Here is a 16,929-nt window from a genome sequence, read left to right as displayed (position 1 = left end):
CTTAAATAACCATGAAAGAGTACTAAGTCTGCCTTCATTAAAATGAAGAAGTTCAATTCATCAGAACACTCCATTAGGAGTATGGAAAGATATCTGAAATACATATATCTGACAAAAGATGTTAATCCAGAATATGAAAGAACCCCACAAGTCAAAAAATGGGAAAAAATTTAAAAACAGACAATGCAGATATTTTTAAATAGGAAAACTATTTCAATGGGCACTTTACAACAGAGGCTATCCTAATACCAACAGGCATATGATGCCATCAATAGGCACATGGTGGTTTGTCGTCACCTGCGCTAGTAATGGTAGAATATAAATTAAAACCACAGAGATTTATTATTAGATCTTCTAGAATAATGGCTAAAATTCTTAAAGATATCAAATTAAAAGCAGGTATGGAAAGCTGGGCGTGGTGGCACACGCTTGTAATCCCCGCGCTTGGGAGGCTGAGACAGGAGGATCGCACGGGTTCAAAGCCAGCCTCAGCTACTTAGTGAGGCTTCCAGCAACTTAGTGAGACCCTGTTTCCAAATAAAATATATATTAAAAAAAGGTCTGGGAGTATAGCCCGGAGGTAGAAAGCCTCTGGGTTCCACCCCCAGTACCACCAAAAAAGCAGGTATGGTGGCACACTCTTGTAATCTTAGTACTTGGGTGGCTGAGACAGAAGAATCATAGGTTCCAGGACAGCCTCAAAAATCTAGGAAGACCTTTTTTCAAAAAACAAAAAACAAAATAGGGCTGAGGGTACAGCTCAGAGGTAGAATGTTCCTGGGTTCAAATCCCAGTAAGACCAAAAAAAAAAAAAGATACCAAGTTGAACCAGACATGTAGTATATGCCTATAATCCCAGTACTTAGAGATGAGAGAATCACAAGTTCAAGTCTAGCCTCTGTAATTTAGCAAGACTTTATCAAAATTTTTAAAAAGGGGGTGGGGTTGGAGGTAGAGCTCAGAGGTTGATTGCCCCTGAGTTGATACCAAAAAAAAATATCAAGCCGGGCGTGGTGGCGCACACTTGTAATCCCTGCGCTTGGGAGGCAGAGACAGGAGGATCGCACAGGTTCGAAGCCAGCCTCGCTGGCTTAAGAGACCCTGTTTCCAAATAAAATATAAAATAGGTCTGGGAGTGTAGCCCGGAGATAGAAGGGTTCTATCCCCAATACCACCAAAAGAAAAAGAAAGAAAGATATCAAATTGTTAATAGAATATAGACAGCTCTCCAATACTGCTGGTGCAAAATAAATTAATAGTGCTCGATATTATATAATGAATATAATTAATAATGAACATAGTCAGGCATGGTGGCACACCTTTGTAATCTCAGTACTTGGGAGCCTGAGACAGGAGGATAGCAGGTTCACACACAGCCTCAGCTACTTTAGTGAGGTCCTGTTACTTAGTGAGACCCTGTTTCAAAATAAAGAATAAAAAATAGAGCTGGGATGTAACTCGGAGGCAGAATACTTCTGGGTTCATCTGCACTATTGCAAAAATAATAATAATAACACATGCATAACCTACTGGAACCCAATAATTCCAATCCTGGGTGCATTCCCAACAAAAATTTATATGTTCAAGAAATATCATAGAGTTATTATTTCTAACAGCTCAAAAACGGAAACAATTCAAGTATCTATCAAGAGTATAATGAGCCGGAGTGGTGGCACACGCTTATAATCCCCACGCTTGGGATGCTGAGACAGGAGGATCGCACAGGTTTGAAGCCAGGCTCAGCTACTTAGTGAGGCTCTCAGCAACTCAGTGAGACCCTGTTTCCAAATAAAATATAAAAAATAGGTCTGGGAGTATAGCCCAGAGGTAGAAAGCCTCTGGGTTCCACCCCCAGTACCACACACACAAAAAAAGAGTATAATGAATATACAAAATATGTTACATTAATGCAGTAGAATACTATACAGCAGAGAAATACTATACTGTTAAACACAATATGCAAACTTTCATAAACATAATATCAAACTATCACAAAAGAGTCTAGTACATGGTCCCATGAAGCAGAAACAACTAATCTGACTGAAATTAGAACAGTGCATGGTGGCGCACGCTTGTAATCCCCGCGCTTGGGAGGCAGAGACAGGAGGATCGCGCAGTTTCGAAGCCAGCCACGTGCACTGGTTTAGGAGACCCTGTTTCCAAATAAAAATGTAAAAATAGGTCTGGGAGTGTAGCCCAGAGGTAGAAGGGCTTCCAGGAACCCCAGTACCACCAAAAAAAAGAAAAAAAAGATAAAAAAAAGAAATTAGAACAGTGGTTTCCTTTAGAGTTAATGAATTGAAGGAGGCTTCTAAGGCATTAGTAAAGTATGCAGCAGAACGTTCACAGCATAAAGCTTCATCAAGTTCTATAACTGTAATTTGTACACTTATCAATATATAATATTATGCCACATTTTAGAAGTTTACTCAACATAATCTGCTCCTCTTCTCAGCTTCCTCAGTGTTCAAGGATGGAAGCTCATCTCCACTGGCCTCGCAGGCTCTCCCATTTCCTTGCTCTGACTTTTGCTCAGTCACTTCCTACTATAATCCTCTAACATGGACTCAACCCAGAGCGCTGTCCGCCCTGTTCCTGCTTCACCCCAGATGCCGTGGAGAGTTCGTTCAGTTCCAGACCTCATGCTGCTCCCAGCACTCTAGCAGGGTTGGGGGCATACAGAACTCAATGCCAAACTATAAACTATGCCAAAGGCATAAGTTATGCCAAACGCATAAACTATGGCAAGGATTTCCTAGCTGGTCACCTTGCTTTTAGTATCTTCCGCCTTCCATTCATGTTTCAAACTGAATGTCCTAAGATGCTCTTTTAAACCTGTCATCACTTGCTCATAAATACTAAGTCCCTCAAACTACAGGAAAAAAAAAAATATTCCACCTTGTAAAACTGGTGTTTGAACCCATCACAATCCACTCCATATCTACACCTCCAGTCTTACTTCCTACTAAATTCTTGCCTGCTTTAATTAAGAAACAGCTATTAATTTTTTTAACCAAACCCATTGCCTATACTCTTGTTCTAATGCCATCCTTCACTGTAGTATTCCTTAAGTCTAGAATTTTCTTTCTTCTTTTAAACCTAGCTACTCTTCATCCAAGACCTATCTTCCTTCAGGCCCAGTTCATCATTTTCTATATTGACAGCTATACACTTAGCACTTAATCTTTACTATCACGTTATGTGTTTAAGTAGAAGACTAGAAGATGTTCACAGAAAAGAACAATGTTTTATGCTTCTTAGATATGTAAAAAGCAAATGCTTAATAAATAGTGGTGTGGTGTGATATTATAATTAACCAGCAATCTTAAGAAGTCTTTAACAATTAAAAAATAGACAATCTCTTACCAACCTCAAAACTTCTGTATTGTAATAATATTCTGCCTTTATTTTAGTTTACTTAATGAATATGGCAATCCACTGAACAGAATCAGAGAATCAAGTATTAGGAATGCCACAGAGCTCTGGAAAGAGTATCCTTCAAAGAGCAGACTACTTTGACCTATATTAAACCACGTAACAAAGAAGTAAGTGGAGATTTGGTAGTTGAATTGGTTAGTGCACCACACTTACATGAAAGAAACAAGTATCTATGTGATTTGATAATAAGTACAATCATGGGGACTGTAGTTAGATACTGGAGTCACTGTTGACAGCCACAATGTCTCGATTTTTTGCTCCATTACAAAATGCTTAAGGTAATATAAATATTGATCAGAAGGTAAGAACTTGTTTTAATATGTAAATGTGTAAATAGATTTTTGGCTGATACTAAACATATACAAACTTTATTAACTTTATGTTGTTATAGACTAGGTCCTGTAGATCTGCCTCTCCACAAAAGATAATTGAACATATAATCCCATTAGTATTATATACAATCAAAACAACTTTTTTTTTTTTTTTTGGCAGTACTGAGGATGGAACCTAGGGGCATTCTACCTTCGAGGTCCACCCTCAGCCCTATTTTTTATTCTTTATTTTGAAACAGGGTCTCATTAAGTTGCAAAGATCCTCACTAAGTAGTAGCTGAGACTGTCTATGAACTGTGATCCTCCTGTCTCAGCCTCCCAAATGCTGAGATTACAAGCATGTGCCACCATACTCGGCCTCAAAACAACTTTTAAAAATTATTCTTAGGAGCTTAAAATTAATATGATCATTTACTTAGCTGTGTGTGATTACATATACGTGCATATATGTGTATATTTATGCTGAAATTGAATACATACATTAAATATATATGATAGAAATTGAATATATATTAAGTATATATATGAAATATATATATTGAAAACTGAATCCAGGGCATCCTACCTTTGAGCTACACTTCCAATCCTATTTTATTTTTTATTCAGAAACAGAGTCTTGCTAAGGTGCTGCAAGTCTCCCTGAATTGCTGAGGCTGGCTTCAAATCTATAGTCCTGCTGTCTCAGCCTCCCATTACTTAGCACGTTTACACAGGTAGCCTTCACATTTCTGAGTTTCTTAATAATTCATACAACTGTCCTAAATTGAATATAAACCATTTCTGAAATTATACCAACAAGAAAATTATTTAATAATATGTTTAGGACTAATTTTATATTCTGTATTAAACTAAAATAGTAAGTTCTTAATTATTAAATTGTATGTTATACATCCCAAAAGAGAAACTGATCTTTCTTATTTTTGCTGTAGAAAAAAACACTCAAGTTTTCTGAGTTTTACATCCACATGTGTTTTTGCCAACATTTAACAAGTAAATAATGAGCCAGGTGTGGTGGCACACACCCGTAACCTGAGTACTTGGGAGGCTGAGACAAGAGGATCGCAGGCTTGTGGTCAGCCTCAGCAACATAGCAAGGCCCTCTGCAATTTTGTGAGACCCTGTTTTAAAATAAAAAATGAAATAAGGCTGGGAATGTAGCTCAGAGGTAGAATGACCCTGGGTTCAATCCTCAGTACCACAAAAACATACATACATACATACATACATACAAGTATACAGTGTACCTTTATAGCCTCCACTAAAGCAAATTTTTAAAAAATAATTGCAACTTCCTTCTTCATTCTTTCACCTTCAGTTCTTATTCAGCTCCTGTGTGTGTGCATGCTTGTGTGCACACACACTGTTAATATGTGTAACTAGCCTGCTATACATGTGGAATACACAGAGAATACCACACATAGTACACCGGCGCAACAGAAGGAACTGCGTGTGTGCAGACCGTACCTGGGTTATTGTTGACATTGCTTTTGGGTGGCTTCTGGACTGGTTTGGGCAGTGTAGATTCAGTCAGTGCTTTGTTAGCGACAGCTTGCTGAGCCTTCTTTATACTGCTCCCCTCGGATTCCCATGTCTGCTCACCAAGACTCAGCTGCACTGAGAACATCTTAGAAAAACAGAAACAGACAGACAAAACATCAAAATCTTTTCAGAAAATAAAATGGGCCGTCAAAGAAAAATAAATATACCACAGAATCAAATTTTAGTGACAGAAGTAACCTTAGGGATCATTTGCAACAAAAAGCATATTCTACCTAGTGAAATAATTGGGGGAAGGCCTTAATCAAAGGTTTATTATCAGTGACCATAAGCTCTGATTTTCCCAGTTTCGTCTCTATTAATGTCTGTTGTCTCAAAGCAACTTTTAAAATTTATTTATAGGTGTACTATAATTATATATCATAGTGAGGTTTAAAGTCATAAACAAGCACACACCAGTCTTGGTGTGACTCCTTTTGGGTCCCACCCTGCCTCCCATCCCTCCCCAGCATAATTTTAACTGTTTCCTTCATCAGTTCTTCCTTTCCATCTCCCAATCCCCTTCCATTATTCATTGGTCTCTTTCCTGAATATCTAAAGTCCCTTTTGTTTCCTATTTTCTCTCTAGCTTCCACATAGGAGGGAAAACATTCAACCCTTGACTTTCTGATCTCACTTAGCATAATGTTTTTCAGTTCCATCCATTTTCCTGAAAATGACATAATTTTGCTCTTCTTATTGCTGAGTAGAGTTCCCTTGTATTTCCCATAATTTTGTAATTCACTCATCTGTTGATAGACACCTAGGTTGGTTCCATAATTTGGCTATTATGAACTATGCTGCTATAAGTACCATGGATATGCAAGTATCACTATGGTTTTCTAACTTTAATTCTTTTAGGAAGATACCTAGGAGTGGTACAGCAGATATACTGCTATACAATGTATACATATTATAAAATGGTTCTATTCCTACTCTTTCCTAAAACTCCATACTGATCTCTATAGTGGTTGTACTAAGAATTTTAAGAGATTCTACCAAATTGCTCTAACCTATCTCAAGGCTTAACAGCAGCACTAAATTACATTTTGAGTAGAATAAAACAAGAAGAAATCTCTTCTCTAAATAGAATCACATTGTTAATGTCACTCAAACAGTCTTCAGTAAAGTAGACTAAGTACAAAAAAAAACTGTGCATGAAGGGCCCTGTCATTATAAGATTTTTTATTAAAATGTAATGCCTTAAATGGCATGCTTAGCATAATGTAGCCAGTGAGTGAGGGAATCCTATTAAATACTTCATCACCAAGAAACTCAATCTCTACAATGAACAGTTAACCAAACAACAGATTTTGCTTACTTTAACCTCATATTTAAATATTTCTCAACTCTTCTCCTTTCTGCCAGTGACACTTCTCTGAATCCAGTCTTTCATCACTTTTAGCTGAGACATAATAATCTCCAAACTGACTGCTATTAAAATTACGTTTCTAAAATTCAAACCCAACTGCATCACCCTAAACAACATCAAATTAAATGAGTGCAAATAAAGCCAAGAGTGGTGGTGTGTACCTACAGTCTCAGCTACTAAGAAAACTGAGACAGGAAGATCGCTTGAGTTTGAGACCTGTTTGAGTAACACAGCAAGATTCCATCTTGGGGCGGGGGAGGGAAGAGGAGGAGCAGACAGACGCTCTCAAGCCAGGTGTGGTGGCACATGACTTTATCATCCCAGTACTTAGGAAACTGAGGCAGGAAATCACTGCTTCATGGCCAACCTCGGCCCTTAGGCCCTCCACAACTTAGATAATTTCACAATAAATTTAAAAAAGAGACGCCAGCTGTGGTGGCACATGCTTGTAATCCCAGCATTTAGGAGGCATTCAGGAGACTGGAGGATCCCAGTTCTGGGACAGCCTCAGCTGCTTAGCGAGGCCCTTTGCAACTCAGTGAGACCCTGTTTCAAAAAGTAAAAAGACTAAAAATAGGGCATTAAGATGTATGACTACAATGCACCAATTAAAAAAAAATAGGGCTGAGGGTGTAGCTCAGAAGTATAATGCCCTTGGGTTCTATCTCCAGTATCACAAAAAAATTAAAATTTTTAAAAAATAAATTAAAAAGGGCTCTAAGTGTAGCTCAGAGGTATAATGCCCCTAGATCCAATCCACAGTACCATTAAAAAAAAAAAAAAAAATAAGCTAGCCAGGCGTGGCGGCGCATGCTTGTAATCCCAGCATTTGGGAGGCTGAGATGGGAGGATCGCCATTCGCGGACATTTCAAAATAAAGAATAAAAAAATAAAAAAATAGGGCAGGAGATGTAGCCTAGAGGTCAAATGCCCCTGAGTTCCATCCCCAGACTGGCAAAAAAAAAAAAAAAAAAAAAAGAAGCTGAGCCGGGCATGATGGCGCACGCTTGTAATCCCCGAGCTTGGGAGACAGAGACAAGAGGATCTCACAGGTTCGAAGCCAGCAGCACTGACTTAAGAGACCCTGTTTCCAAATGAAAAAATATAAAATGGGTCTGGGACGTTAGCCCAGAGGTAGAAGGGTTTCCAGGAACCCCAGTACCAAAAAAGTAAAATAAAATAAGGCAGAAGGCATAGCTCAGAGGTAGAATACCCCTTGGGTTCAATCCACACTACCATTAAAAAAAAAAAAAAAATTAAGAAGCCAGGTGCAGTGGTACATGGCTGTTATCCCAGTACTTGGGAGGCTGAGGCAGGATTGCAGGTTCAAGAGCAGTCTCAGAAACTTATTTAGGCCCTCCTTATTTTATTTTAAAGTAAAAAATAAAATAAGACTGAGGGTGTAGCTCAGAGGTAGAATGTCCCAGGGTTCAATCCACAATTCCAGGAAGGAAGGAAGGAAGATGGAGGGATGAATGAATGGATGATGGGAGAATAGGAGAAGAAACTGGGTGCTATGGCAAATGCCTATAACACCATTACTTGGAAGACTAAGACAGGAAGAGCACAGGTTCAAGGTTAGTATCAACAACTTAGGCCCTCCACAACTTAGTGAGATCCTGTTTCAAACTAAAAAATAAAATAAGGCTGGGGGTGTAGCTCAGAGGTAGAATGTTCCTGAGTTCAATCCCAAGTACCAAAATAATAATAAGTCCTTAATGACACTCATAGCAGATTTCTCATCAGAAACCTTGGAAACCATACCACAGGGAGATGATACATTTTAAAGACTGGGGAGAAAAAAAAAACACTGTCAATCAAGAATTCTAAAGGGGGTCTTTTTTTGTCCTTTTGGACTGGGGATCAAACCCAGGGTGGTACACTTGCTAGACAAGCGCTTTGCCACTGAGCTACATCCCAGCCCATCAGTCAAGAATTCTATCTACATCCAGCAAAATCATCCCTCAAAAATGGAGGTTCCTGAAGTGGTGACACATGCTTATAATCCCAGTACTTGGGAGGCTGAGACAGGAGGATCACAGGTTCAAGGGCAGCCTCAGCAATTTAATAAGGCCCTCAGCAACTTAGTGAGACTCTGTTTCAAAATAAAAAATAAAATAAAGCTCAGGGTATAGCTCAGAGGCAGAGTACCTCTGGGTTCAACCTGCAATACCAAAAAACAAAACAAACAAAAAAAAGACGGAGAAGAAATCAAGACATTTCAAGATAACCAAAAAGCTAAGGGAGTTTGCAGCTAATAAACTGACATATTGAAGAATCCTTCAGGCTGGAAGGAAAAAGAACATCAGTAGGTAACTTGAAGAAATAAAAATACATCTAGAATAAAGGTAGACAGGTAAATATAACAGCTATCATTATTGTATTATTGATTTAAAACTCTTTTGTTTTCTGTGATTTAAAAGATAATTACATAAAATAATGTAAACACACCAAACCACAAAATATAGTAAGAACCCTTGAAACAGAATAAGAAAACAACGCAATTAAAAATAATTGGCAAAACACATGAAAGGACACTTCATCAAAGATAGATTGATGGGCTGGGGTGTAGCAAAGTGGTACAGCATTTACCTAGCAAGTTCGAGGCCATTGAGTTGATCCCCAACACCGGGGGAGGAGGGGAGAAGGATATATATTAATGGCAAACACACAAAAAGATGGCTAATATTATCAGTCATTGGGAAAATTCATATTAAAGTACAATGAGACACCATTACACACCTGTTAAAATGTTAAAATTAGTAAGACTAGCCATATCATCACCTGCTGACAAGGGTGTGAAGAAATTGGAACTCTCATAAATGACATATGAGAATGTTAAGCGATACAGCTACTTTCAAAAACAACTTAACAGTTTCTAGCAAGTTAAACATGCATCTGCCATGTTCCTCTCGCTCCTATATTACTACCAAAAAGAAACAGAAAATATGTGTTTATACTAAGACTGTGCATAGATGTTTAAAGCAGTTTCATTATAACAGTGAAAAGCCAAAAACAACCAAAATATCCATCAACAAGTAAATGATGTCTTTAAGCTTGCTGTATCCACACAATGGACTACTCCTCAACAATAAAAAGGAAGAGATACTGACACACACAACACCCCAGTGAACTCAAAATAACTGCTAAGAGGAAGATGTCTAGCAAGAGTATGATTTATGGTTCTAAACAAAGCAAACTAATCTCTAGTCACAGAAAGCAGCTTAGTAGCTACCTGGAGTCTCAGGTACAAAAAAGGGTGAATTCTAAGGGGACATGAAAAAATTCTGTGGAAAAATGGAATGTTTAACTTTTCACACATATAAAATAAAGCAGAGAATATTCCTGGCATAGATTATGAAAGAATTAATTTGTGCATAGCTTCAGAAAGCTTCTCCTTCTTGAGTGTGGTTGCACACATCTATAATTCCAGTTACTCAGGCTAAGGCAGGATCACAAGTTCAAGGCCAGCCTGGGCAACTTAGCAAGACTCTATCTTTATATTTTAGCCTATGTTTTTCTCCCAGACTTCCTCATTCTCATTCCCTTGTCCTATACTTCCACAGCAAATGTATACATAAAAGAAAATGATGATTTCAATCTTGCTCAAAAATAATATACTCAAGAGGAAGTCTACAGCTCAAAATCTCTGGTCTGGCCTGATTATTTTCACCCAATTATTGAAATCCTTCATTCAACAATCCCTACATACAGCCAAACCTAAGAAATGAAACATTTTAGAGGAAAGATGACTACATTTCACCAAGTAAGCAATGTCAAATGAAAACTGGGGGGCCTGAGGGGCAAAGGCATGTTAGTAAGAGACATAACTACTACATGCAAAATATGATCCTTGCTTGATCCTATCTGAACAGACCAAATGTAAAATGACACCTCTGAATCAACAGAAAAAAATGTAAGTACAAACCCACATATCACAGACTATTTGGTATTACTAATCTACTAGGTACAATAAAGGTATGGTATTTTCTTTTCTTGTTTAGGTCTTTATCAATTAAGTGATGTATACCAAGGTACTTATAGGTGATAATTCTTTTAGAAATTCCACTGGAAAGAATTGGGGGATAAATGAAGCAATCCTGACAAAATAATGTTAACATATCTGTTTCAGTGTTGTGAGCCTGAGCTCCTAAGGGCATCACATGCATCTTGTTTATTTTTACTTTTTCATTCCCAATGAAGGAACAGTAGCTATCACATAGTAAATATTCAATCAATGGACTTTTTTTTTTTTATGGTACTGGGGATTGAACCCAGGCATTCTACCTCTGAGACATACCACCTGTCCCAGTTTATTTTTTATTTTGAAGCAAAGTCTCACTAAGTTGCAGAGGGTCTTTATAAATTGCTGAAGCTGGCTGGGAACCTGTGATCCTCCTGTCTTAGCTTCCCAAGTACAGGGATTTCAGGAGTGTACCATGTATTCATTTTCAATAGACATTTTACCTAAAATTGTTTTTCATGGCCTATATACTACTAACAAGTAATCATATAATTATTTGTCTCCATGACCACATAATTCTTAGGAATTTAAAATTTATCACTTTATTTTCACACTATCAGGTATTGTGTTTTCCAATTTTTAGAAGAAAAAATGAGGCTTTACATTAGTTGATCAAGGCCACACAAGTTGACAAATGTAGGACAAAGATCAAGTCTTGCAAATTTAGCCAGAAATTTATTTATTTATTTATTTATTTATTGGTATTGGAGATAGAATCCAGAAACATTCCACCTTCAAGCTATACCCTCAGCCCTATCATTTATTTTTTATTTTCAAACAGGGTCTCCCTAAGTTACTAAGGGTCTCAGTAAATTGCTAAGTCTGGCCTCAAACCTGAGATCCTCCTGTCTCAGCCCCCTGCCCCAAGTACTGGGATTAACAGACATGTGACACTATGCCTGGCTCTAGCCAGAATATTTTTAAAAATACAGACCATTTTGCATCAAGGCCACTTAATGACACTATCTCCCTCAGTGATTTTTTTTTTTTTTTGCTTCAGTGATATTTATTCCAAAGTAAACTTCAAAACACTGGCACTACAGAGCTTTTCCTTTTTTGTTTTTTTCTTTTCCTTCTGTATGGTGGGGAGGGGGGTATGAACATACTAGGCATAAACATACTAGGAACTGAACCAAAGGGCACTCTAAAACAGAGCTACATTCCCGACCACTTCTTTTTATTGGTCTTACTAAATTTCCCAGGCTGGTCTTCAACCTGTGATTCTCCTGCCTCAGCCTCAAGAGCTGCTGGAATTGTAGGTGTACACCACCATGTCTAGCTACTAGTGCAGCTTTCTTGACATTTAAACAGGTTTATTGACAATTTATCAAAATAGGAAAATAAAGAAAAAGAAAGTACTATGTTATGTTATTCACAGATCTCTCCCAAATATCCTAACAGCCTTCTTTTGAGATTTGAGACAATAAAATTAAGAATCCACATAAAAATTAAAGAACTGTATGCAGGCATATAGAAGCCTTTGCAACATTATAACTACTCACACTAATGTAAAGTATCCTAAATTGCTTCAGAGCTCAATTAAAAAGAGCAGAAACATGAAAAGTTAAAAGGGATGAGACAAACATGAATTATTTTTATTTAACAGTTACATATTAAAAGTTGTTTTAAGAGCTGGAGCTGTGGCAACAGAGTGCTCACCTAGCATGTGCAAGGCCCTGGTTTCAATCCTAAGTACCACAAACAAAACAAAGAACTTTTCATAGGTTGTTCAGATTCTGTGGGACTCAGCGGAGTAATGAGGTGGGTCACAACTTCCCATTAACAGGAAAGACTGCTCCACACCACCTCAACACACAGACCTGGGACCAGGGTGTCTCAACTCTGCCTGCACATCTGAGTCATTTCAGAGTTTTGAAGAAAAAATTCTGATACATATTGGTCCAGGAATCTCACTCAAGACCAGTTAAATTAGAATTTCTGAGGGTGAGACTTAAACACAGACATTTTTAAAGCTCCCCCGGGGCTGGGTGTGGTAGCATATTCTTGTTATCTCTCAGTACTTGGGAAGCTGAACAAGGAGGATTACAGGTTTGTGGCCAGGCTCAGCTACTTAGTGAGATCCTGTTTCAAAATAAAGAATAAAAAACAGGGCTGTGAGTATAGCTCAGAGGTAGAATGCCCCTGGGTTCAATCCCTAGTACTACCAAAATGAAATCTTCCCTGATAATTCCAGTTAAATTGAGAATTACTACTCTAAGCATATGTAAGCATACATGTGTGGGTGTGGGTGTGTGGAACGAGGATAGATAGAATTTCCATGTAATGAGTTAATGTTCCAAGAAAATTACTGAGTCAGGTCTCAGTTTAAATCTTTCTTGAAAGAGATATTCACTTATTCCATTAAAATACACTTATGTCTCACTTAAAGCCACAGGTAAACATGTATAAATGAAAATGACTTTGCTGTCACAAAGGGGAACCAGAATCAGGCAATTAATATTAACGTTAGTTATTAAATACTATTACTTAAACTTATAAATATCTTTCATTATTAGCTGGGCATGGTGATGCACTCTTGTAATCCCAATACCTGGGAAGCTAAGACAGGAGGATCACAGGTTTGAAGCCAGCCTCAGCAACTCAGTGAGGCTCACATTAACTTAGCAAGTCCCTGTTTCTAAATAAAAAATAAGGTTAGGAGGTGTAACTCAGAAGTAGAATGTTCAATCTCCAGCACCACAAAATATAAATAAACAGATAAATATCTTTCATTTAGAAAATGCCCATTGTTCTAGTACTCACTCTTTTTTTAAAAATGAGCCAAAGGCTAAAAGAAGTGGTCTATGATCAAAGCACCAAGAGCAGTTGGAGCATGTCTCAAAAGGGATTTCCAAACCTCTTTCAAACCCAGGGGGAATTCTGAGACCATCTACAAGTAGGCAGTGTCTACCGAACCCCCTGTGGTCCACTCTCAGCACAACAAAGCTGCTCAGCAGTGAGATAATGAGATAAAAAGTCAGCTCATAAGCCCCTAAAAAGTCTCAATGGATTCCTAAAGAACTGTAGGGAAATTGGACTCCTCCTGGATTCCTAATCTTTGCCAGAAAGAGGGAAAAAGGAGAGAGTTTGTTAAGAGGAATCCAAATGTTTCCTCCTGCGGTTACACCAACAAAGCCCTGGGCTAACACCTAAATATGTATGAGCCTCCAGGAGGTGAAGAGCTAATTCTAATTAGCCTAGTAAAAATACCACAGTTGGGAAGGCCCTATCACAGTGCTCTACTCCTGCTGGACTGAACTTGCCTCAGAGATAAATAGTGCTCTTCAGAAAAAAATGGGAATTGGTGGAACTCTTTGAAAATTGGAATGAATGTTGAGAAACACATCCTTTTTCTTTGTTTGTTTAACAGTATTGGGATGGGGTATTCTACCTCTAAGCTACATCTCCAGCCCTATTTTTTTATTCTTTATTTTGAAACAGGGTCTCACTGAATTGCAAAGGGCCTCAATAAGTAGCTGACGCTGTCTGCAAACTTCAATCATCCTGTTTTAGCCTCCCAAATGCTGGGATTACAAGCTTGTGCCACCACTCCCAGCTGAAACACATCCTTTCTCTGAACTATAATTTAAGATTTAGGGTAACATTGTAAAAGTATACATGAAATAGTGACAGAAACATCTTATCCTGTCTTTTATTAAACATGCTGAATTCTTCGTGTGTGTGTGTGTGTGTGTGTGTGTGTGTGTGTGTGTGTGTGTGTGTGTTTACTGGAGTTGAATCCAGAGGCACTCTAACTCTGAGGTACACCCCTAGCCCTATTTTATGTTTTATTTTGAAACAGAGTCTCCCTAAGTTGTAGAAGCCCTCACTAAATTGCTGAGGCTGGCCACAAATCTGTGACCCTCCTGTCTCAATCTCCCAAGTACTGGGATTACAAGCATGCACAACTACCACACCCAGTTTAACACATTCTATTTTACAGATTTCTATTTGGATATGGATACATAAAAATTATTTTTCTGTTTCACAATGTTTTTACTTTTAGCCAAAAGAGCAATGCCAAGACACTTTAAAAGGAAGAATTTGTAGGGATGGGGCTGGGTATTGAGGATTTAACCAAGGAACATTTTACCTTCAAGCTACACTGGTAGTCTTTTTTTTTTTTTTTTTTTTAAAAAGAATCTCACTATTGATGAGAGTCTCACTACTTGCTGAGGCTGTGCTGGAACCTACAATCCTCCTATCTGAGCCTTCCAAATACTGGAATTACAGGCTTGGGCCACCACATCCAGCCCCCCCCCCCTTTTAAAACAGAGTCTGGCTAAGTTGCTGAGGATCTTGCTAAATTGTTGAGGCTAGTCTTAAATCTATGATCCTCCTGTCTCAGCTTCCCAAGTACTGGGATTAAAGGTATACGCCACCAAGCCCACAAGAAAAAATTATTCAGAAAAACCAAAAATCTTACTGGTAAAATAGCAACACAAAGTCATGACATAAATACATATACATATCTATATATAGATAGATAGATATAGAGATATGTATGTATTGATATATGATGATTTGATGTATTACAAAGTAAAACATTATTAATGTAGAGTAACTTAAGTGGCATCTCCAAATAAAATAATCAATAGACACACATTTTAGATGCACATATTTGAAAATATAAAAAGACCAACAGTAAAATTATCTATTTTCCTTCTTAAATCTATTTTCCATTAATAGATTTAGAACAAGGTAAAAGAAAAATGATTTAAACAGAAAAGTTGATATACCTCCAGCTATACTTTTTATTTTTGTTGTATTTCGTTTTAATTTTGAAACAGAATTTCTCTAGTTTGATAAGTCTCACTACTTGCTGAGGCTGTCCTTGAACCTGCAATCCTACTGTCTCACCCTCCCAAGTACTAGGATAACAGGCATGAGTCACTATCCTCAGCCTTATTATTTTTAAAGCCTCTTCACAGAATAAGTTTGGTTCTGTTTTTGTAGATGCACTATTTTAGATGTATCTATTTTCAAAAGTTACAGCAAATAAGAACTTTAATCTTTTCTTTTTGTCTTTCTTTATTATATCTACACAAAGTTTAACTTCATCATTTATTTATTCATTCACTCATTCAACAAATGCTGAGTCTCTACTATGAGCACCACATGGATAGTAGGAACACAGCAGTAAATAGATGAGGCTTTTCCTCATAGAATTTACATTCTATTTGGGTACGACAAAACAATAAAATATCTGAAGGTGGGCCAGACATGAGAACATACACCTATAATCCCAGAAATTCAGGAGGTTAAAGCAGAAGAATCAAAAGTTTCAGGCATGAGCCTTGGCAATTTAGCAAGATCCTGTGTCAGAATAAAAATGAAAAGAGCTAGGGATGTGGACGGTGATAGAGTCTTCCTGGGTTGATCCCCAGCACTGCAACAAGGTGGGGAATCTGAAAGTGGTAAGTACTCCTGAGAAAAAGAAAAGGTATATAACTAATCAGGAATTTGGTTTCAGATATGCTCAGTTTCAGAGGTTTATTAACTAGTCAAGTAGAAGTTATTACTAAGCAGTTAAATACACAATTCTGGAGTACAGGGAGAAGCTGTGAGCTAGAGACATACAGTTGAAGGGTGACAGCATGTAGATATTATTTAAAGCTATGAAACTACATGAAATCTCTAAGGAAGAATAGACAAGAGAGGGCCAGCAGGCTCAAGATCCAGCACTGGGTCCCTACAACATTCAAAGGTCTAAAGGGATGGGGGAGGGGGTCAAAGGAAACTTAAAATGTGGCCAGTGAGACAACAGGAAAAGCAGAGCACATAGTGTCCAGGAAGCCAAATGAAGAAAAGTATTTCAATAAGGAGTTGATTACATTTCCCCTGACAGGTCAAGTAACATAGGACTAGGACTGGCGTACACATGAAAGTATTCAACAAGGACGCTGCTGGACCTTCACTACACCAATCTGGAATGGTGGAAGTGGTGGGAACAAAATCCCAACTAGAGGGGAATGGGAAATAGCTAGTATGAAAGACTATTAAGGAGTTTTGCTGAAAAAGAGAGTAGAAATGAGGTTATAACTGGAGAAGGAAGTAGAGCCAGGAGATTTCTTTTTCCTTTTTTAAGATGGAAAACTAAGCCAGGCACGGTGGTGTATGTTGTAATCCCAGTACTTGGAAGGCTGAGACAGCAGGATCTCAGGTTCAAGGCCAACCTAAGCAATTTAGCAAGATGCTGTTTCAAAATTAAAAAATAAAACCGGGCG

General features: G+C 37.9%; 1 protein-coding gene across 2 annotated transcripts in view; it reads right to left on the bottom strand.

Moving 5' to 3' along the window:
• The window catches only part of STAU2 (staufen double-stranded RNA binding protein 2), a gene marked incomplete at its 3' end in the record, with an annotated part of 268,811 nt that overhangs the window by 248,494 nt on the left and 3,388 nt on the right, over positions 1-16,929 (bottom strand). For both annotated transcript variants that reach the window (XM_080695005.1, XM_080695006.1), the window contains exon 2: positions 5,235-5,394. In XM_080695005.1, the coding sequence (XP_080551131.1) occupies positions 5,235-5,394 (160 nt within the window). The remainder of the gene's footprint in view (positions 1-5,234; positions 5,395-16,929) is intronic.

The sequence above is a fragment of the Muscardinus avellanarius genome, assembly GCF_963383645.1.
Source record: "Muscardinus avellanarius genome assembly, chromosome: 4".
NCBI classification, from domain to species: domain Eukaryota; kingdom Metazoa; phylum Chordata; class Mammalia; order Rodentia; family Gliridae; genus Muscardinus; species Muscardinus avellanarius.
This window is presented reverse-complemented; position numbering and strand designations above follow the sequence as displayed.